The 22,326-nt window shown below is 57.4% G+C and overlaps 2 protein-coding genes across 3 annotated transcripts; one reads left to right on the forward strand and one right to left on the reverse strand.

The window, feature by feature from the left end:
• Positions 1-247: 247 nt before the first annotated feature.
• Positions 248-6,751, reverse strand: PFDN6 (prefoldin subunit 6). The gene is made up of 4 exons (XM_076053200.1): positions 6,601-6,751; positions 3,228-3,298; positions 2,560-2,684; positions 248-2,307 (listed from the first exon to the last, which is right to left on the reverse strand). Exons 1-4 carry the CDS (start codon positions 6,671-6,673, stop codon positions 2,187-2,189), a joined length of 390 nt encoding a protein of 129 aa, XP_075909315.1. The 5' UTR covers positions 6,674-6,751; the 3' UTR covers positions 248-2,186.
• Positions 6,752-8,571: 1,820 nt separating this feature from the next.
• On the forward strand, positions 8,572-21,886 carry SURF1 (SURF1 cytochrome c oxidase assembly factor). 2 transcript variants are annotated; one of them, XM_032944245.2, is made up of 10 exons: positions 8,572-8,629; positions 8,746-8,806; positions 11,329-11,428; positions 14,930-15,027; positions 15,595-15,677; positions 17,141-17,332; positions 18,247-18,319; positions 18,813-18,975; positions 19,820-19,901; positions 20,772-21,886. In XM_032944245.2, the coding sequence occupies exons 2-10, from the start codon at positions 8,759-8,761 to the stop codon at positions 20,830-20,832; spliced, it is 900 nt and encodes a 299-aa protein (XP_032800136.1). In that variant the 5' UTR covers positions 8,572-8,629; positions 8,746-8,758; the 3' UTR covers positions 20,833-21,886. The 2 variants fall into 2 exon arrangements, with proteins under 2 accessions (XP_032800136.1, XP_032800137.1); XM_032944246.2 differs by lacking the exon at positions 8,572-8,629 and having other exon boundaries at positions 8,689-8,806.
• The last annotated feature ends 440 nt before the right edge of the window (positions 21,887-22,326 follow it).

A 22,326-nucleotide genomic window follows, 5' to 3' on the forward strand; every position in this document is an offset into this window, starting at 1 on the left:
TCCTAGACATCTGCAAGTTGCAGGGTGGGTATCCTAGACATCTGCAAGTTGCAGGGTGGGTATCCTAGACAACTACAAGTTGCAGGGTGGGTATCCTAGACAACTACAAGTTGCAGGGTGGGTATCCTAGACAACAAGTTGCAGGGTGGGTATCCTAGACAACTGCAAGTTGCAGGGTGGGTATCCTAGACATCTGCAAGTTGCAGGGTGGGTTATCCCGGTTCACCGCCAAATCTCGGAACGCGCAAGCGGTTCAACGATAACTTTATTTAGAGAGGCGTAGTAGCGTCGTCGTTTTTAAAGACATCGTTACTCACGTCAGAGAACCGAAGCGACACGACCGCACACTCCATGATAGCTGGCGACAAACTGTGCCGCACGCCCTCCCGTATGGCCCTGTGGGAGCCTCGGTAGCGACAAAAAAAAAAGTGATTTTACTTTTTCTTTTACCGGTTCCATTTCAGTGACGTCCACGTACATCAACGGAATGGAATCAGAAAAAAAACTGATGCCGTACAAACGGATGCTCACTAGCAACAGCAATTGCCACAACAGTCTGCACAAGGCTACACGAGGGACCTTTGCCTGCGTTGCGCGTGGCTATTTACATGTGTAAAGACTGTGTCAGCGAGTCTCGAGGTGAAGACAGGGTTTCAGCGAAGCTGGATGCAAAGACAAGGTGGCCAGCGAGTCTGGAGGGTCACGGTTGGGGAATTCCCCAAGAGTGTCCAAAAGAGACAGCTGGGGAAATTCCCCCGGAGAATCCACGAGAATAAAAGCCAGGGCAAGATGGGATGTTCGGGGTCTGTGGAGAGGGACTCGGGGCCATCGTCGCCGTCTTCACGTCATCTTCACATCGTCGCCGCCTTCACGTCATCGCGGTCTGCTCGGTCACACGATCTCCACCTCGGCATTATCCCATGACGACGGCGTCCTAAAGCTACGTCACGTGAAATACAAGAAACCTCCAAAGTTCGAGTCCGGAGTCATTACACACGCGACGCCTGCAGCAGCGAGATGGGACAACGGCGAGCGCGGGATGGCCTTCAGCCAGCAGCGGACAGAGCACGCACGGCCCGGCACGACGAGAGACGACGCGAGGCCACACTGCGGACGCCAACTCGAGAGCGCGTTTACTGAGCCAAGAGAAGGAAAAACACACAAAAACCTGTACTGTACACGGGACGGACGCAAGACTTGTGCTGCGGGAGAGAGTGTGCTCGCACGGCAGACCCGCGGGCACGCAACGCCGTTGTCATCCCCACTCCCCCCCAAGCCACCCGCTCACCCCCCTACGCTCACCACCCCCGTACGCTCACCACCCCCGTACGCTCACCACACCCCCGTACGCTCACCCACTTACCCAGGCTGCCGTTGCAAAGGAAGCAATGATGGGAGTTTATCTCTCGGTTTAATGCAGACCCCCCCCCCCCACTTCCTACGTGCTCACACCACGCCTGCCCACCCTGCTCGCTCACCCTCTGACTCATCTACTCAGCGGCTTGCCAAATCGCTCACTCGCTCGCCTACTCCCTTATCCGCTCGGACACGTCCACGCTCAACTGTGCCACCGCCACGCGTGCTGCGTACACACGTAGAGTGGGGGGGGTGGGGACGGGGCGATTTCTGGGACGGTTAAATAGAAGCACCCGGCCACAGGTGGAGCAAGAAGACCCGCAAGCTCTGGTGGCAGCAACAGCTACTCCAGCTACAGCAGCAGCTACTCCAGCTACAGCAGCAGCTAAAGCTGCTAAAGCAGCAGTTACCACAGCAGCTACAGCTGTAGCTCTAGTAACAGCTACAGCAGCAGCTACAGCAGCAGCTACCCCATCTACAGCAGCTCCAGTGGCAGCAGCAGCTCTAGCAGCAGCTCTAGCAGCAGCAGCTCTAACAGCAGCTATAGCAGCAGCTATAGCAGCAGCAGCTCTAGCAGCAGCTACAGCAGCAGCTACAGCAGCAGCTACAGCAGCAGCAGCTACAGCAGCAGCTGTCTGCTCAGCATGTGTCGGCGTTTGCTCCGGAGACGTAACCCACGCGTGTGGACCAATCGCAGCTTCGCCCAATTTAAGATTCCTCGCCACTCGGGACGCGAGCGCTGCCTGCGACCTCTGACCCCCGGTGCGACAGGGCTGTGAAGGGGGTGGGGGCGGGCGGTCTGGGGTGGGGGGGGGTGTGGAGGTCAGGGGTCAGGTGCGAGCTGCGGCCTTCAGCTGAGCCTTCTGGAAGTCCTGCTGCAGCTTGGCGAGCGCCTCCCGCTCCTGGTCGCTCCTCCGCTCCAGCTCCTTCATTTGGCTCTCGCAGCGTTTGCTGCAGCGTGGGGGAGGGGGGGGGGCAGGAAGGGGGTTGGGGGCACACGACGGGGGGGGGGGAGGACATCAGCAGGGAACAGCATCACCGTGAGTAATACCTCTCTCTCTCTCTGCAGCTGCGAGCAAGCGGCGCTTGCATCCCAGCGCGAGTGAGTAGTGGCGAGCGTGTGAATAAGCTGGGTGGCTAGCGAGTGAGCGAGCCGGGTGGCGAGCGTGCGATTGAGCGGGGTGGCGAGCGTGCGGCTCTCACATCTCGCCGGTGATGTACTCCAGCCGCTTGCCCACGGTGGACTTGGCCTCCGTCAGGTCCTGCTTGACGAGCACGGGCCCCATCAGCTTGAACACCGCGTTCGAGTCATCCAGCAGATCCAGCTCCTGCTCGGGAAGGGGGGGGGGGGGGGGGGCGTGGGGAAGCGGGAGGAGGTGGAAAGGGGGGGGGGGGTTAAGGGATGATGCCATCGCTCCGTTAGTAACCCCGCCCGCCAGGCCTGTGCCCGCACGCGACCGACCCAGGAGGAGGCCGTCTAGGCTCCCTCGCTTCGAGGTCTCGAGGAGAAATCCCCGAGGCTCCTGCAAGAGACAGGGGGAGACGACCTATCCTGGGCCCTGTTTCACATCATCAGCATCATCATCATCCGAGGTACACCTCAAACATTTAGGGGGCACACCCGCACCCCCCAGTGGCGGCTGCCTCTGTTGTGGCACGAGGTGGCTCAGTGCCTGGCCCTGCAAGCGGGCATTCTGCTGCCAGTAGGGGTACCGACGATGGCTACTCGAGCCGTCGTCCCCAATTGAGTACTGTGCTGCGGTGGCATCCTTTTCGTACTTGGCAAAAAGAAATCCGAAGTGAGGCTGGCGATGGCGGCAAAGGTGATGGAAGCAGCGGCGGTGAAGGGGAGGAGTGCGTCTGTCACTCACCTCCTTCACGATGGTGTTCTCCGTCAGCTGCGCCTCCAGCTTCTGCCGTGAAGCGACGCACTTACTGAGCTCTAGAGAAACACGACACAGACTCCGGTCACTCGGGGTTGGGGGTGCGGGGCGTGGGGTTCACGCAGAGCGGAGGTCCAGCCGACTCGGGTTGTTAAACCGGGCCCCGATTCCGGAACAATCTTTCCGTACCATGGGACTCATCCCTTTGCTGCGGTGGACTTCGCGGGAACCGCTGCCTCCTGGGCCACGGGGGCCGAGGATCCCTCCCCTCTTGAGGTGAAATTCCCGAGCTCCTGCAAGAGGGGAGGGAACTCTCCTGGGCTCTCCTCCTGGGTCCTGTCTAAGCCTGAGGCCTGCTCTGGTGGTCCCTCTTCCTCCAGGGGTAGACTCTCACACACGGGGGTTGACACACACACACGGGGGTAGACTCACACACACACGAGGGTAGACTCACACACAGGGGTAGACTCACACACACACAGGGGTAGACTGACACACAGGGGTAGACTCACACACACGCGGGGGTAGACTCACACACACGGGGGTAGACTCATACACACACACAAAGGGGTAGACTCACACACACACACAGGGGTAGACTCTCACACACACACAGGGGTAGACTCTCACACACACAGGGGTAGACTCTCACACACACAACGGGGTAGACACACAGGGGTAGACTCACACAGGGGTTGACACACAGAGGTAGACTCACACACACGGATAGACACACACACAAGGGTAGGTACACACAGGGGTAGACACACACACAGGGGTAGACTCTCACACACACACAGGGGTAGACTCACACACACACGGGGGTAGACTCATACACACACACAAAGGGGTAGACACACACACACACAGGGGTAGACTCTCACACACACAGGGATAGACTCACACACACACAGGGGTAGACTCTCACACACACAACGGGGTAGACACACAGGGGTAGACTCACACAGGGGTTGACACACAGAGGTAGACTCACACACACGGGATAGACACACACACGGGTAGACACACACACAAGGGTAGGTAGACACACAGGGGTAGACACACACACAGGGGTAGACTCTCACACACACAGGGGTAGACTCACACACACACACAGGGGTAGACTCACACACACATAGGGGTAGACTCACACACACACAGGGGTAGACTCACACACACACAGGGGTAGACTCACACACACACAACAACCGCCATTCGCCACTAAGTGGCGGTGACGTCACCACGACGCTTGTGCCAGGCTATGTGCACCCTGAGGCCACGTGAAGTGTCGAACGCCCGCTGGCAGGTCACGGGGCAGACCCAGGTGCCACGGGTCGACTGACTGCGATGACTGGCTGATGCACCACCTGTGCCCCCTACTGTGCCAACCTGCTGTGCTTTAGCCACCCGGCGCTCCGCTCGTTGTTTTGAGCGTCGCTCCTCCCCCCTCCGTTGTTGTTGGAGGGCGACTACCTCCAACTGCCCAGTAGCGTTCTTCACGAGCCTCCTCCACAGAGGCCGATCTTGACATCGCTGGTACCAGTCATCGGCAAGTCCACTCAGCTCCACGTCCTCCTGTACCACATCAACCATCTCTTCTCTAGCCCGTGCCGCGCCCGCTTAGCCCCCTCAATCCGGCCGAACAAAAGCTGTTTCGGCATGCGGTGGCTGGGCATGCGGGCTACATGACCCAGCCATCGCAGCCTTGCCTGCCGGAGGAGCTCACCGATGGGACCTTGCCCAGATCTTTCAAGGATTTGTGAGCTCCTCACACAATCCAGTCTGGTTAAACCCAGGATGGATCGTAGGCAGGCCAGCCTAAATGTTTCTAACCGGCGAAGATGTTCCATTAGGGGGGTCCACGTTTCGCAAGCGTAGAGAAGGGAGGGAATGACCGTGGCCGAGAAGACCTGAAGCTTAGTGCGGAGCGACAGACCAGGTAGCTTCCACACAGCGTTACGCAACCGATGAAAATATATTGCCGCTCGACTGATTCGGAGTGAGACCTCTGCTGTTAAACTGGAGCCAGTCATAAGCACACTGCCCAGGTATGGGAAACTCACACACAGGGGTAGACTCACACAGAGGTGTGGCCTCAACCTGTTTGTCGAATCGCGGCGTTACCCGTTACCGGGGTAACCGCCCTGGGGGTCCCAGCCGAGACACGCGGAGACGAAACTGACCCCAAACCCCCGACTCACACCCCACCCCGAACCCCCTTTGCCCAAACCCCCGACACGCTGCCCGAGAGAGATCCCGTGAGCCCACTCGGACCCCCCTCGTCCTGCCACCCCAACCTGCCCCCCCCCTACCCCTTGTGCCCCCCGATGCCCAGGTCACCCTCGGGCGAACCCCGGCATCTCTGACCCCTCTTGACACCGCAAACCCCCCACCCCTGTTCTGATCCCCCTCGGAGCCACCCCATCCATAGCTCACCCGCCAGGAGACCCCCGTGGTCTTCCCAGTCCCCCTCTTCCTACATCCCCTGGTCTACCCCCTTATCCCCTCTGCTGCTCCCCTTGTCCTGCTCTCTTCTACAGCCACTGGCCCCCTATCCCCTCCCCATAGACCCCCCCCCTATCCCCTCACCCTGGCTCCCCCCTCCCCCACCCTGGCTCCCCCCTCCATCCCCCACCCTGGCTCCCCCCTCCCTCACCCTGGCTCCCCCCTCCTGGCTCCCCCCTCCCCCCTCCCTCACCCTGGCTCCCCCCTCCCTCACCCTGGCTCCCCCCTCCCGTCAACCTGGCTCCCCCCTCCCCTCACCCTGACTCCCCCCTCCCCTCACCCTGGCTCCCCCCTCCCCTCTCCGTGGCTTCCCCCCTCCCCCCTCCCTCACCCTGGCTCCCCCCTCCCTCACCCTGGCTCCCCCCTCCCCCATCCCTCACCCTGGCTCCCCCCTCCCCCTGGCTCCCCCCTCCCCTCACCCTGGCTCCTCCCTCCCCTCACCCTGGCTCCCCCCCTCCCCCCTCCCTCACCCTGGCTCCCCCCTCCCCTCCCCCTGGCTCCCCCCTCCCCCTGGCTCCCCCCTCCCCCTGGCTCCCCCCTCCCCTCACCCTGGCTCCTCCTTCCCCTCACCCTGGCTCCCCCCCTCCCCCCTCCCTCACCCTGGCTCCCCCCTCCCCTCCCCCTGGCTCCCCCCTCCCCCTGGCTCCCCCCTCCCCCTGGCTCCCCCCTCCCCCTGGCTCCCCCCTCCCCTCACCCTGGCTCCTCCTTCCCCTCACCCTGGCTCCCCCCCTCCCCCCTCCCTCACCCTGGCTCCCCCTTCCCCCTCCCCTCACCCTGGCTCCCCCTTCCCCCTCCCCTCACCCTGGCTCCTCCCTCACCCTGGCTCCCCCCTGGCTCACCCCGCCCCCCCCCTCACCCTTCTGCAGGCCCTGGTAACGCTCCAGCTCCGCTTTGAGCTTCTTCTGCAGCGCCGCCTCCGCCCCCGCCATTGCTGCTCCGCGTGGGGTGCGCGCCGGAAGTGGACGGAGGGAGGGGGGGGCCGCACTTCCCGTCACGTGACGCGACACCATCCGGGGCTTTCGAGCAACCGATTCCGATTTGCAATCGTCGGTAACGAATCGATAAATCGCGATGTAACGATTATCGCGATATCGCGCGATATACTGTCCGCGATAATTGGATACGTTCGCGAAATATTTTACTATTTGTAATATAAATTCGTTTATGATGTAGCAGCAATGATACTTTGTGACCATTGAAGGGGTTGTCTGTTAATAGCTACTGTAAAATTTTGATTTGAAGCTTTCGTGACTGCAGGGAATCATATTCTTTTCTAGATTTGAAAGCTTTCCTTTCATACCAACATTATGTAAACTCCCCCCCCCCCCCCTCACCGTGCCGGTCCAGTACATCATTTTATTCTAATTCCTTTGTCAAGGCGTTCTTAGTTTCCTTCCACACAGCTTAAAGGACGCGACCTGGGCTTGGCTGTCTTCACTCCAACGCTGTCCTCTGGACAGTCCGGTCCCTTCCACCTGATGAAGGCCACTTGTGTTGTGGCCGAAACGTCGTGATTTTTTGTTATTTTATTTTTACCTACGCGACTTTACCGAATAGAACCAAAGAGTATTCATATTCTTGGTTCTTTCGGTAAAGTCACGTAGAAGGGAAACAATAAAGTAATAAAAAATATAAAACATAATAAAATTCTCACGACGTTTCGACTGCAACACGAGCAATCGTCGTCAGATGTGAAAACCACAGCAAGAAAATTTGAAAGAAGTGTCGTTTTGTGTTTATTTATTTTTGTTTAACGTCAGCACCACGGAGAGCGATTTGACAGTTTTGTTCAGATGGACGAGTCCATCTATGTTCGGAAAAGAGGAGGGGGGGGGGGGGAGACGAAAAATCTACGGTCAAGCGTTCGTTTGTAACTGTTAATACTTAAATTTCGATTTAAAGCTTTCGTGACTGCAAGGATTCATCTTCTTTGGCTCTTTCGGTAAAGTCACGAAGAATGAGAATAAAATAATAAATTAATAATATAAAATAACACAATAAAATTCTCACGACGTTTCGGCCACAACACAAGCGGCCTTCATCAGGTGAAGGGGACGAGACTGTCTGGAGGACAGCGCTGGAGTGAAAAAGCCACGCTCAGATCGCGAAAGTTGAGGCTTAAAGGTCGCGATCTGAGCGTGGCTTTTTCACTCCAGCGCTGTCCTCCAGACAGTCTCGTCCCCTTCACCTGATGAAGGCCGCTTGTGTTGTGGCCGAAACGTCGTGAGAATATTATAGTGTTATTTTATTCTATCAATTTATTATTTTATTCTCATTCTACGTGGTGGTGACTTTACCGAAAGAACCAAAGAAGATGTTAATACTTAATGGTGGACTGTAACTCCAGTAGCCACGTCTAATTATTCACAAGAACAGTCTCACTAGCCGGCACTCACGTCACGGTGCGAGACCCACACGACCTGTGACCCCCACACGACCTGTGACCCCCACACGACCTGTGACCCCCCCACACGACCTGTGACCCCCGCACGACCTGTGACCCCCCGCACGACCTGTGACCCCCACACGACCTGTGACCCCCACACGGATTGTCCGTGACCTCTGCAGCCGCTAGAGGCCGCTGCAGTCGTCACATCATTACCTAATCGATTGAGTGTTAATCGCGTCATTTAGTAGAATCGTCTTGAAAGGTGGGGGGGGTAGCGGGTAAAGTGAATCGATCCAACATCAACTCCCGATTCCCACCGCTTGTGAAGCACACGCACGCGTCGCGGTTCCACCAAAGGAATCGATTTTTTTAATCGCCAAGTCTGCATCGATACCCCGCAAACTGTCTCCTTGCGAATCGATTCCATGAAGGCGATTTCCTTTTACTGAATCGATTCCGGCGAGTTCGATAATCGACTCGGGCAGAGCGGTTGCAGGTGAGTGGTGGTGGTGGAGCTGACGATGTTGTTGTTGTTGATTGTTGTTGATTGTTGTTGTTGATTGTTGTTGTTGATGAGTTGTTGTTGATAGGATGTTGTTGTTGTCGCTGTAGTCTCTGCGTAGAGATGTCAACGCTGATGTTGATGTGGCGGTCCCAGTCTTGCCGAGTCACGGTGAGACAGCGACACTCACCAACTCGCCCACTCACCACTCACCCTCACCACTCACCCTCACCAACTCGCCCACTCACCACTCACCCACTCGCCCACTCACCAACTCGCCCACTCACCCTCACCAACTCGCCCACTCACCACTCACCCACTCACCCTCACCAACTCACCCTCACCAACTCGCCCACTCACCAACTCGCCCTCACCACTCACCCTCACCACTCACCCACTCACCCTCACCACTCACCCACTCGCCCTCTCCACTCGCCCTCACCAACTCGCCCACTCACCCACTCACCCTCACCACTCACCCACTCGCCCTCACCACTCACCACTCACCCACTCGCCCTCACCACTCACCCTCACCACTCACCCACTCACCCTCACCACTCACCCACTCGCCCTCACCACTCGCCCTCACCAACTCGCCCACTCGCCCACTCACCCACTCACCACTCACCCTCACCACTCACCCACTCGCCCTCACCACTCACCACTCACCCACTCGCCCTCACCACTCACCCTCACCAACTCGCCCTCACCACTCACCCACTCACCCTCACCACTCACCACTCACCCTCACCACTCGCCCTCACCACTCACCCACTCACCACTCACCCACTCGCCCTCACCACTCACCACTCACCCACTCGCCCTCACCCTCACCAACTCGCCCTCACCACTCACCCACTCACCCTCACCACTCACCACTCACCCTCACCACTCGCCCTCACCACTCGCCCACTCACCACTCACCCACTCGCCCTCACCACTCACCACTCGCCCTCACCACTCACCCACTCACCCTCACCACTCACCCTCACCAACTCGCCCACTCACCACTCACCCACTCGCCCTCACCACTCACCCACTCGCCCTCACCACTCACCCACTCGCCCTCACCAACTCGCGCTCACCCGCTCACCCGCTCACCGGCTCTCGCTCACCACTCACCCGCTCACCGCTCACCCGCTCTCGCTCACCGCTCACCGACTCTCGCTCACCGCTCACCGACTCGCGCTCACCTGCTCTCGCTCACCGCTCACCCGCTCACCCGCTCACCGGCTCTCGCTCACCGCTCACCCGCTCTCGCTCACCGGCTCTCGCTCACCGCTCACCGACTCGTGCTCACCGCTCACCCGCTCTCGCTCACCGCTCACTCGCTCTCGCTCACCGCTCACCCGCTCTCGCTCACCGGCTCTCGCTCACCGCTCACCCGCTCTCGCTCACCGCTCACCCGCTCTCGCTCACCGCTCACCCGCTCGCGCTCACCGCTCACCCACTCTCGCTCACCGCTCACCCGCACTCGCTCACCGGCTCTCGCTCACCGCTCACCCGCTCACCCGCTCACCGCTCACCGACTCGTGCTCACCGCTCACCCGCTCTCGCTCACCGCTCACCCGCTCGCGCTCACAGCTCACCCGCTCACCGCTTACCGGTTCTTGCTCACCGCTCACCGACTCTCACTCGCGCTCACCCAACTCACACGCAAACAAAGATCCCCCAAATAGCCTTTAACAGACTGTAGGGGAAAGTGCTGTTCGCGAGTAGCACCGATTGAGGCTGGCACAACACACGAGGGGGTGGGTGGCCAGCACCACGCCCGTCCACCTTTGTCTCCCCAGTGGCGATGTTTACACACCGTACCAGGTACTCATTTGAGGCCGAGTCGACCTAGGGGAGACCCAGGACCGGTTCAAATAATCATCACCGGTGTTGGCACGGAGCGGAATTGAACTCTGGTCGCCAGGTTCCTAGCGCAGCGTAGCGCTAACCGCTACACGACCGCTCCCCACGCTCTGTCACACAGCCAGTTAACACTACCACAACCAAGGCAAAGGTCCCCCGTGTAGCCTTTCACATACTCTTGGGGCAAGTGCTGTTTGCGAGCGCCTAATAAAACTAAAATATTGTTTATTTAACCAGGTAAGGATGGTCCACTAAGCTCCGTAGCTCTTTTGCAAGAAACGACCTGGCCACAAATGATAGCTCAACGAAGTGGCTTATCGCGTGGACAATTGTAGCAGCCAAATACCCTAAATAATATGGAGGCATGTCCTTTTTTTTTAAATGTGGAGGGAAAAACCGGAGGACCCGGAGAAAAATCCACGCGACCATGGGGAGAGAGACACCGCAAACTCCAAATATACAACAGCAGGCGTCAGGGTTGGGATCAAACCCACGACCTCCTGCACACCAGGCGAGGTAGTCAACATCTCCTAGCCACCGTGATGATGATGATGAGAGAGAGAGACACGCAAACTCCAAATACACAGCAGCATGCGTCAGGGTCGGGATCGAGCCCACGACCTCCTGCACACCAGGTGAGGTAGTCAACATCTCATAGCCACCGTGATGATGATGAGAGAGAGACACGCAAACTCCAAATATACAGCAGCACGCGTCAGGGTCGGGATTGAACCCACGACCTCCTGTACACCAGGCGAGGTAGTTAACATCTCATGACCGTGGTGCAGCCCATCACTATGCCCCCCTCTCTCTGCCCCCCACCCCCTCTCGTGCAGGTGATCCGGGCCTACAGACGCGGCCCTCCACTCCCCCACAGATGTGACCCCCTTCCCAGGGTTCACGTGGTCCCATGTCGCCGGCTCAGCTCCTCCGCAGGTGAAGGAAAGCGCGGAGCCTCAACCCGGACTCTAACCCATGCCCTGACACGTGGGCGGCGCTGGGGGTCAGAAGGGTCGGCGCTAACCCGATCATTGGTACCAATGGCCAACGCCTGGCTGTATCCTAACCCTACTCCTGATTCTCACGTCCTTCCCAAATGCTTGACCCTGCCACTAACCCTGACCATAAACCCTACGACCTTTCAACTTTTAACCGCTAGCGCCTAACGAGCACTCGTGCGCGAGGAGCGGCGGCGCAGCGGTTAGCGCGCTGCGCCCCGAACCTCGGCAAGGACCCGAGTTTGAATCCCACTCACGGCCAATGGCTGTGATGGTGAACAAAAATCTGAAACTCTTTTGGACCTCCTCTAGATCGACTCGGTCTTAAATGAGTTACTGTGCCTGGCGCTGCGTGTGTATGAACATTCGATACTTCACGTGGCCTCAAGGTGCACGTAGCCTGGCACAAGCGTCGTGGTGACGTCACCGCCACTTAGTGGCGAATGGCGGTTGTTGTTGTAAGAACATCACCACGGGGGCTGGCGCTGGCCACACCAGCCCATCATCGGTGCCGTTCCGGCCTTCGTAGGTGCTGCTCGCGAACGGCACTTGCCCTCACAGCCTGTGTGGGCGACACGGGGCACCTTGATCTTTGTGTGTAGCGCTGTGCGTCCCAGGTCTCTCTCGCGCATTGCCTATAAACTTATTTTTATTTGACCAGGTAAGGCCCACTGAGCTACGTGGCTCTTTATCAGAAGCGACCTGCCTATATCGCTAATGATAGCTCAACGAAGTGGCTTATCGTCGTCGTCTTCATCGTGTGGACATTTCTAGCGGCAGCCGAATGCTCAAAATGCGTGGCGGCGTTGATTCTAAACGTGGAGGGGAAAAGCCGGAGGACCCGATGAAAAATCCACGCGACCACCTGGGAGAGAGAGAAAGAGGGAGACACGCAAACTCCAAATGTACAGCAGGCGTGAGGGTCGGGATTGAAACCCACGATCTCCTGTATACCAGGCGAGGGAGCTAACAATTCATAATAAATGTTTTTGGGTTAGATCGCGTAAGTGTTCTCTTTCTATCTCCCCCCTCCTCCGTTCCGAGCATAGATGGACTCGTCCGTCTGAACAACCGCCAGTCGCTGTCCGTGGTGCTAACGTTAAGAAAAAAAACGCCACTTTTTAAAAATGTTCTTGCTGTGGTTTTCACACCTGATGATGATTGCTTGTGTTGCAATCGAAACGTCGTGAGAATTTTATTGTTTTATATTTGTATTATTTTATTATTTCCCTTCTACGTGACTTTACCGAAAGAAGCAAGAATATGTATGTGTCGTAACACTCCATAACCTGACACGGCCAATAAGGTTTGTCACGTAAACGTGCCAGTTAATTACTATATTCTTGGTTCTTTCGGTAAAGTCACGTAGAAGGTTTTCACACCTGACGATGATTGCTTGTGTTGCAGTCGAAACGTCGTGAGAATTTTATTGTTTTATATATTTCTTATTATTATTTTATTGTTTCCCTTCTACGTGGTGACTTTACCGAAAGAACCAAGAATATGAATCCCTGCAGTCACAAAAGCTTTAAATCAAAAGTTAATTACTACTTCAACCCACCGGTGTGTTGGAGAGTAACTCCACAACATTGACAATTTGAGCACTGCGACGTTTCGCTCGTAATTACATCATCCAGCATCGTAATGACATCATCCAGCATCGCAATTACATCATCCAGCATCGTAATGACATCATCCAGCATCGTAATGACATCATCCAGCATCGTAATTACATCATCCAGCATCGTAATTACATAATCCAGCATCGTAATTACATCATCCAGCATCGTAATTACATCATCCAGCATCGTAATTACATCATCCAGCATCGTAATGACATCATCCAGCATCGTAATTACATCATCCAGCATCGTAATTACATCATCCAGCATCGTAATTACATCATCCAGCATCGTAATGACATCATCCAGCATCGTAATTACATCATCCAGCATCGTAATTACATCATCCAGCATCGTAATTACATCATCCAGCAACGTAATTACATCATCCAGCATCGTAATTACATCATCCAGCATCGTAATGACATCATCCAGCATCGTAATGACATCATCCAGCATCGTAATTGCATCATCCAGCATCGTAATTGCATCATCCAGCATCGTAATTACATCATCCAGCATCGTAATTACATCATCCAGCATCGTAATTACATCATCCAGCAACGTAATTACATCATCCAGCATCGTAATTACATCATCCAGCATCGTAATGACATCATCCAGCATCGTAATGACATCATCCAGCATCGTAATTGCATCATCCAGCATCGTAATTGCATCATCCAGCATCGTAATTACATCATCCAGCATCGTAATGACATCATCCAGCATCGTAATGACATCATCCAGCATCGTAATTACATCATCCAGCATCGTAATGACATCATCCAGCATCGTAATGACATCATCCAGCATCGTAATTACATCATCCAGCATCGTAATTACATCATCCAGCATCGTAATTACATCATCCAGCATCGTAATTACATCATCCAGCATCGTAATTACATCATCCAGCATCGTAATTACATCATCCAGCATCGTAATTACATCATCCAGCATCGTAATTACATCATCCAGCATCGTAATGACATCATCCAGCATCGTAATGACATCATCCAGCATCGTAATGACATCATCCAGCATCGTAATTACATCATCCAGCATCGTAATTACATCATCCAGCATCGTAATGACATCATCCAGCATCGTAATTACATCATCCAGCATCGTAATTACATCATCCAGCATCGTAATGACATCATCCAGCATCGTAATTACATCACCCAGCATCGTAATGACATCATCCAGCATCGTAATTACATCATCCAGCATCGCTGGGCGATTTGCCGAACAGTGAAGCCATCCACCTCATCACTGTGAACCCATCAGAGGCAGGAGGAGAGGGGCTGTTATTGTAATGATACAGTGTGCTTCAATAAAATGTTAACACTTACATAGGACTATCGTTTTTTAATGGGAAAACGAACGGGTGATAATCATGCACTGTAAGATGATAACAAATGTATTGTTCGCCATCGATGTCAACGGGATCTTCTCCAGGTGGTCTGCAGAGCCCGGAGGCGGCAGCAAGCTTCTAGTGGTGTTGTTGCAAATTCTCAGAAGTGTAAAAAACATTTCTTGAAGCACCCTGCATAACGGATGAGTAATGAGTCAGCCAGCATGCAGTTCCTCTGTGTAAGGCAAACAGCTGCATACTCTCCGTTTCTTTCGGGTAAAGTCACGTAGAACCAAAAGTATGGATTCCTGCAGTCACGAAAGCTTCAAACAGTTGCAGTTAACATCTCGCCCTCGACCCCGCCCCCTCGCCCTCCTCCCCTCGCCCCCCTCCCCCCGCCCCCCTCCCTTTGCCCCCCGTCCCCCTCACCTCCCGCCCCCCTCCCCTCCACGTGTAGGGGGTGTGGCGCCCCCCCTCGCCAAGGAGGGGGAGCTTGGCCTCAAGTGGCTGCTGCTGCTCATCCCCACGGCCGCGTTCGCCCTGGGCACGTGGCAGGTGGGGGGGGTGTGCACCTCGTCGCCGTCACCTCGTCACCCCGGATCACACCTCATCGTGATCTGCACAGCCCCCACCCACCCACCCGCGTCGCTCTCACGAGCTCCACCTCGTCACCCCGGTCACCACCGTCACCTCATCATTATGGCCACCTCGTCATTGGCGCCACCCCGTCGTCACGGTCTCCCCATCCCGTCGCCGCGGTTACGGCCGCCACCTGTATCGTCACCCCGTCATCGCGGGCTCCACCTCATCACCGTGGTTACCTTGTCGTCACGGTGACCACCGCAAATCTTTTCAAAAAACGGCTTAACTCAGTCGTCCCACCCACCCACTTTCTGGCTCCTCCCCCCCCCTAACCTAGATATAAACACGATCGTCTCAGAGCTGTGCACTTGACACAGATATTCTTCTTCTGTGACTATTCCACCTGAAGACGGAAGCTTGTGTTGCCTCCGAAAGGTCGTGATTTAATTGTTTTATTTTATTTTGTTTGGTTTTATCTACGTGACTTTACCGAATAAAACCAAAGAGGGTGACCACCTCCTCGCCGTGTGACAACTGCAGGTCCAGCGGCGGAAGTGGAAGCTGAGCCTCATCGCCGACCTGGAGGCACGGACGCGGACCGACCCCGTGGCCCTGCCGCTCGAGTAGGCCCCGCGTGTCTGTGCGTGTACAGCGCGTGTCTGTGTGTACAACGCGTGTACAGCACGTGTACAGCGCGTGTCTGTGTGTGTACAGCGCGTGTCTGTGCGTGTACAGCGCGTGTCTGTGTGTACAACGCGTGTACAGCACGTGTACAGCGCGTGTCTGTGTGTGTACAGCGCGTGTCTGTGTGTGTCTGTGTGTGTACAGCGCGTGTCTGTGCGTGTACAGCGCGTGTCTGTGTGTACAGCGCGTGTACAGCGCGTGTCTGTGTGTGTACAGCGCGTGTCTGTGTGTGTCTGTGCGTGTACAGCGCGTGTCTGTGTGTGTACAGCGCGTGTCTGTGTGTGTCTGTGTGTACAGCGCGTGTCTGTGCGTGTACAGCGCGTGTCTGTGTGTGTACAGCGCGTGTCTGTGTGTGTACAGCGCGTGTACAGCGCGTGTCTGTGTGTACAGCGCGTGTACAGCGCGTGTCTGTGTGTGTACAGCGCGTCTGTGTGTGTACAACGCGTGTACAGCGCGTGTCTGTGTGTGTACAGCGCGTGTACAGCGCGTGTCTGTGCGTGTACAGCGCGTGTACAGCGCGTCTGTGCGTGTACAGCGCGTGTACAGCGCGTGTCTGTGTGTGTACAGCGCGTGTCTGTGCGTGTACAGCGCGTGTCTGTGTGTGTGTGTAGCGGTTAGCGCTACGCTAACCGCTACACACGGGCAACACCGGTGACGATTATCTGAACCGCTCCTGGGCCTCCCCTAGGTCGACTCGGCCTCAAAGAGTACTTAGTGCGATTTGTAAACATTGCCACTGGGGAGACAAAGGCGGCCGGACGTGGTGTTGGCCACCCACCCGGCCTTCATCGGCACTCGCTAACAGCACTTGCCCCAACAGCCTGTTACAGGCTACACGGGGGATCTTTGTCTTTGTGTGAAGACTCGTGTATGCGTTGGCTTTGTCGCGTAACCTGCATGTCCAGCCACCGCGTGCCCAGGCAGCTTCTGTTTGACCGGATAGAGGGAGCTAAACGGGCGCGGCACGGGCTGGAGAAGAGATGGGCTGATGTGGTACAGGAAGCTATGGCGCTGAGTGGACTTGCCGATGACCGATACCAGCGGTGCCAAGATCGACCTCTGTGGAGGAGGAGGAGGAGGAGGCCCGTGAAGGACGCCGCTGGGCAGTTGGAGGCAGTGAGTGGTGTTCAGGGCGGATGAGCGACGCTCACAACGAGCGGAGCGCCGGGCGGATAAAACGCGGCGAGTTGGCACAGTCGGGGGGGGGGGTCGTCCGCCGGCCGTCTGGAATCAACCCACGGCACCTGGGTCTGCCGTGTGACCTCCACGCCCGCAGCGAGCGCTTCACGTGGTCTCGGGAGTGCACCCGGCCTGGCGCAAGCGCCGCGGTGACGTCGCCGCCACTCAGCGGCGGAAGGAGTCTGCTGCTGCTGCTGCTGCTGCTGTTGTTGTTGTCACGTAGCGTGGAGGAGCTGCGCAGGCTGGAGTACCGGCGCGTGCGCGTGCGGGGGGAGTTTGACCACTCCCAGGAGCTCTACCTGCTGCCGCGATCGTTCATCCAGCCCGGGAGGAGCCCCGGCACGGCGGGGGGGCTCGTGTTGGGGCCCGGCAGCGGGGCCCACGTCGTCACCCCGCTGCGCTGCACCGACCTCGGGTGCCGCACCGCACCCCACCGCACCCCACCGCACCCCACCGCACCCCACCGCACCCACGCTAGGTGTACTCATCTGGTGTGCAGGAGGTCGTGGGTTCGTGGGTTCTATCCCGACCCTGATGCCTGCTGCTGCATATTTGGGAGTCTGTGTGTCTCTCTCTCTCATCATCATCACGGTGGCTATGAGATGTTAACTACCTCGCCTGGCGCACAGGAGGTCGTGGGTTCGATCCCGACCCTAACGCCTGCTGCTGCATATTTGGGAGTCTGTGTGTCTCTCATCATCATCACGGTGGCTCGGAGATGTTGACTACCTCGCCTGGTACGCAGGAGGTCGTGGATTAGATCCCGACCTTGACGCCTGCCGCTGTATATTTGGAGTCTCTCTCTCTCCCTCGATGATGAGCGTGGATTTTTCTCCAGGTCCTCCGGTTTTTCCCCTCCGCATTTAGAATGTCCCCACGATGATGACGATGATGATGGTAAGCCACTTGGGCGAGCTGTCATGTGGCCAGGTCGCTTCTGAAAAAGAGCTACACAGCTCAGTGGGCTTTACCCAGGTCAAATAAAAAATAGTTTTATGGAGTGTGCGTCAGCCTTTGTAGCTGCTGGTGTTGCGGTGAGCATGCAGCGCTATGAACCCAGCGATCTGAGTTCGATTCCCACGGACGGCCAACACCAGTGACGATTATCCGAACCGGTACCGCGCCTCCCCTAGGTCGACTCGGCCTCAGGTGAGTACCTGGTGCGGTGTGTGGTAAACATCGCCACTGGGGAGACAAAAGCGGCCGGGCGTGGTGCTGGCCACCGACCCCCTCGTGTGCCGCGGCGCCCTTCATAGGTGCTCGCTAACAGCACTTGCCCCAACAGTCTGTCAAGGCTATACGGGGGATCTTTGTCTTTGGTCTCTCCAGGGTGACCATCCTGGTGGACAGGGGCTTCGTGCCCATGAATAAACTGGACCCAGCAAAACGGCCGGAAGGGCAGGTGAGCACCGCTCACTCCAGGGTCGGGCACCACACGTCAGGGGTGAGGGTCAAGAGTTGGAGCCAGGGTCAGAGCCAAGGTCAGAGTTAGAGCCAGGGTCAGGGTTTGAGCCAGGGTCAGGGTTTGAGCCAGGGTCAGCATTGGCGTTAGAGCCAGGGCTAGAGTTTGGGTACTGTGTGTGTAGGTGGAGGGTGAGAATGGCCGTGGTCAGGGTGGTTGGGTGTTGTCTCCGTGTAGGGTGAGGTGGAGCTGATGAGGGTGGTAGTGGTGAGGGTGGTAGTGGCGGGGCATTGTCTCCGTGTAGGGTAGCTGGTGAGGGTGGTAGTGGGGAGGCGTTGTCTCCGTGTAGGGTAGCTGGTGAGGGTGGTAGTGGGGAGGCGTTGTCTCCGTGTAGGGTAGCTGGCGAGGGTGGTAGTGGCGAGGCGTTGTCTCCGTGTCGGGGAGCTGGCGAGGGTGGTGGTGGTGAGCACGTTGAGGCGTTGTCTCCGCCTAGGTGGAGGGTGAGGTGGAGTTGGTGGGCGTGGTGAGGATGGACGAGCCGCGCTGTCAGTTCACGCCGGACAACGACCCCGGGCACAACCGCTGGTACCACCGTGACGTGGGCGCCATGGCGCGCACCACGGGCGTCCAGCCGGTGCTAATCGACGCCGACGCCAGTGAGTGCGCTCGCCCGCTCACCCACCCGCTCGCCCGCCCGCTCGCCTGTCCGTTCTCTCCTCTAGTCACTCGCTGTGTCACCCAATCGTCCAATCATTCGTTCTACCAGTTACTCACTCACACTACCACTCGGTCTGCCAGACACTCACCCACTCTGTCACTCTCCAACTCTGTCAGTCGCTCACTCGCTCTGTCACTCACTCACTCACACCACCACTCGCTCTGCCAGTCACTCACCCACTCTCAGTCACTCTCCAACTCTGTCAGTCGCTCACTCGCTGTCAGTCACTCGACCAGTCACTCACACCACCACTCGCTCTGCCAGTCACTCACCCACTCGCAGTCACTCTCCAACTCTTTCAGTCACTCACTCGCTCTGTCACTCGACTAGTCACTCACTCACACCACCACTCGCTCTGCCAGTCACTCACCCACTCTCAGTCACTCTCCAACTCTGTCAGTCGCTCACTCGCTCTGTCAGTCACTCGACCAGTCACTCACTCACACCACCACTCGCTCTGCCAGTCACTCACCCAATCTCAGTCACTCTCCAACTCTGTCAGTCGCTCACTCGCTCTGTCAGTCACTCGACCAGTTTCTCTGCCGGTCACCGATCCGCTCTGCGAGTCTCCGGTGAAAGTGGGCGATGGTGGCGAGCGAGTGTGGGGTGAGTGGCGGTGAGTGATTGGTGAGCGTGAGTGTGGGGTGATTGGTGAGCGTGTGTGTGGGGTGAGTGGCGGTGAGTGATTGGTGAGCGTGTGTGTGGGGTGAGTGGCGGTGAGTGATTGGTGAGCGTGTGTGGGGTGAGTGGCGGTGAGTGATTGGTGAGCGTGTGTGTTGCAGGTAGCACGGTACGCGGGGGACCCATCGGAGGGCAGACGCAGGTGGTGCTGAGGAACGAGCACATGCAGTACCTGCTCACCTGGTATCTCGCCACACACTCACCACACGCTCACCACGCACTCACCACATGCTCACCACACACACACCACGCACTCACCACACACACACGCTCACCTGGTATCTCGCCACACTCACCATGCACTCGCCACACGCTCTCCATGCACTCACCACACACACACGCTCACCTGGTATCTCGCCACACGCTCACCATGCACTCACCACACGCTCGCCACACGCTCGCCACACACTCACCACACACACATACTCACCACACACTCACTACACGCTCACCACGCACTCACCACACGCTCGCCACACACACACCACACACACACCTGGTATATCGCCACACACTCACCACGCGCTCGCCACACGCTCACCACACACTCACGCTCACACCACACGCTCACCACACGCTCGCCAACAACGGGTGCGTGTGCATGCAGTGAGAGTGCGCGTGTGTGTGCCAAGGTTCGTGTGAGTTTTTGAGTGTGTGTGCGTATACACGGTACACACACAAACTCATATACACACGTGTATATTACACGTGTGTATACGTGTGTACAACGCATGTGCATTGGAAGTGCTAGTTCAGCGGTTAGCGCTCTGCGCTGTGAACCCGGCGACCCGAGTTTGATTTCCGCTCACAGCCGAAAACAGTGACGGTGAATATCGGATCCAGTCCTGGGCCTTCCCTAGGTCTACTCAGCCTTACACGGGTACCTGATGTGGCGTGTACACATCCGCATTGGGGAGACAAAGGCGGCCGGGCGTGGTGCTGCTCACCCACCCATGCGCCGTTGCCGGCCTCAATAGGTGCTCACTAACAGCACTTGGCCCAACAGTCTGTTAAAGGTTACACGGGGGACCTTTGTCTTGTGTGTGTGTGCAGGTACTCTCTGAGTGCTGCGACTGCTGCCATGTGGTACATCAAGTTCATCCGGCGGGGGTGATGGCAGAGATGGAGGAAGAGGGGGGGGGAGAGTGGGGGGGGAAGAGAGAGTGGGGGGGGGAAGAGAGTGGGGAGGGGGCGACCACTCACTACTCTCCCCCCGCCCCCTTCCCCTCACTACCCTCCCCCCGCCCCCTTCCCCTCACTACCCTCCCCCCGCCCCCTTCCCCTCACTACCCTCCCCCCGCCCCCTTCCCCTCACTCCGCCCCCTTCCCCTCACTACCCTCCCCCCGCCCCCTTTCCCTCACTACCCTCCCCCCGCCCCCTTCCCCTCACTACCCTCCCCCCGCCCCCTTCCCCTCACTACCCTCCCCCCGCCCCCTTCCCCTCACTACCCTCCCCCCGCCCCCTTCCCCTCACTCTGCCCCCTGCCCCCTTCCCCTCACTCCGCCCCCTTCCCCTCACTCCGCCCCCTGCCCCCTTTCCTTCACTTCGCCCCCTTCCCCTCACTCCGCCCACCTCCCCTCACTACCCTCCCCCCGCCCCCTTCCCCTCACTACCCTCCCCCCGCCCCCTTCCCCTCACTCTGCCCCCTTCCCCTCACTCCGCCCCCTTCCCCTCACTCCGCCCCTTCCCCTGAGTGAATGGTGAGGCTGGAGAGTGAATTATAAGCAGGGTTGAGAGTGCTGGGTGAATGTTGGTGGAGGGTCTGGGTGAGTTTCTGGTGAGCGTGGTGGTGATTCGTAGTGAGTGTGGTGGTGGTGGGTGTGGTGGTGGTCGTGAGGAACGGTAGCGCATTGGTTAACGCGCTGCGCTACAAACCCGGCGATCCGAGTTCGATTCTCGCTCACAGCCACCAACACCTGCACTTGTTCTGGGACTCCCCTAGGTTGACCCAGCCTTAAATGAGTACCTCGTGCGGTGTGTGAACATCAGCTCTGGGGAGACAAAGGCGGCCGGGCGTTGTGCTGGCCACCCACCCGCTCGTGTGCTGTGTTTGGCATTTCTAACAGCACTTGCCCCAAGAGTCTCTTTTTGCTATAGGGGGGATCTTTGTCTTTTTTGTGTATCTGGGCGAGGTTTAATTTAAATAAAGCTCCTCCTGATTGTGGTAGTGGCTGTGTCGCCCGTGTCTGGTGAGTGTAGCGATGGCAGTGAGTGCTGGGTGAGTGTAGCGATGGTGGTGAGTACTGGGTGAGTGTAGTGATGGTGGTGAGTACTAGGTGAGTGTAGCGATGGTGGTGAGTACTGGGTGAGTGTAGCGATGGTGGTGAGTCCTGGGTGAGTGTAGCGATGGTGGTGAGTACTGGGTGAGTGTAGCGATGGTGGTGAGTACTGGGTGAGTGTAGCGATGGCGGTGAGTACTGGGTGAGTGTAGCGGTGGTGGTGAGTGCTGGGTGAGTGTAGCGATGGTGGTGAGTACTGGGTGAGTGTAGCGATGGCGGTGAGTACTGGGTGAGTGTAGCGGTGGTGGTGAGTACTGGGTGAGTGTAGCGATGGCGGTGAGTACTGGGTGAGTTTAGCGATGGTGGTGAGTACTTGGTGAGTGTAGCG

Source organism: Petromyzon marinus, chromosome 59 (assembly GCF_048934315.1).
Source record: "Petromyzon marinus isolate PM22_M1 ecotype Great Lakes invasive population chromosome 59, UKy_Petmar_22M1.pri1.0, whole genome shotgun sequence".
Classification (NCBI taxonomy): Eukaryota; Metazoa; Chordata; class Hyperoartia; order Petromyzontiformes; family Petromyzontidae; genus Petromyzon; species Petromyzon marinus.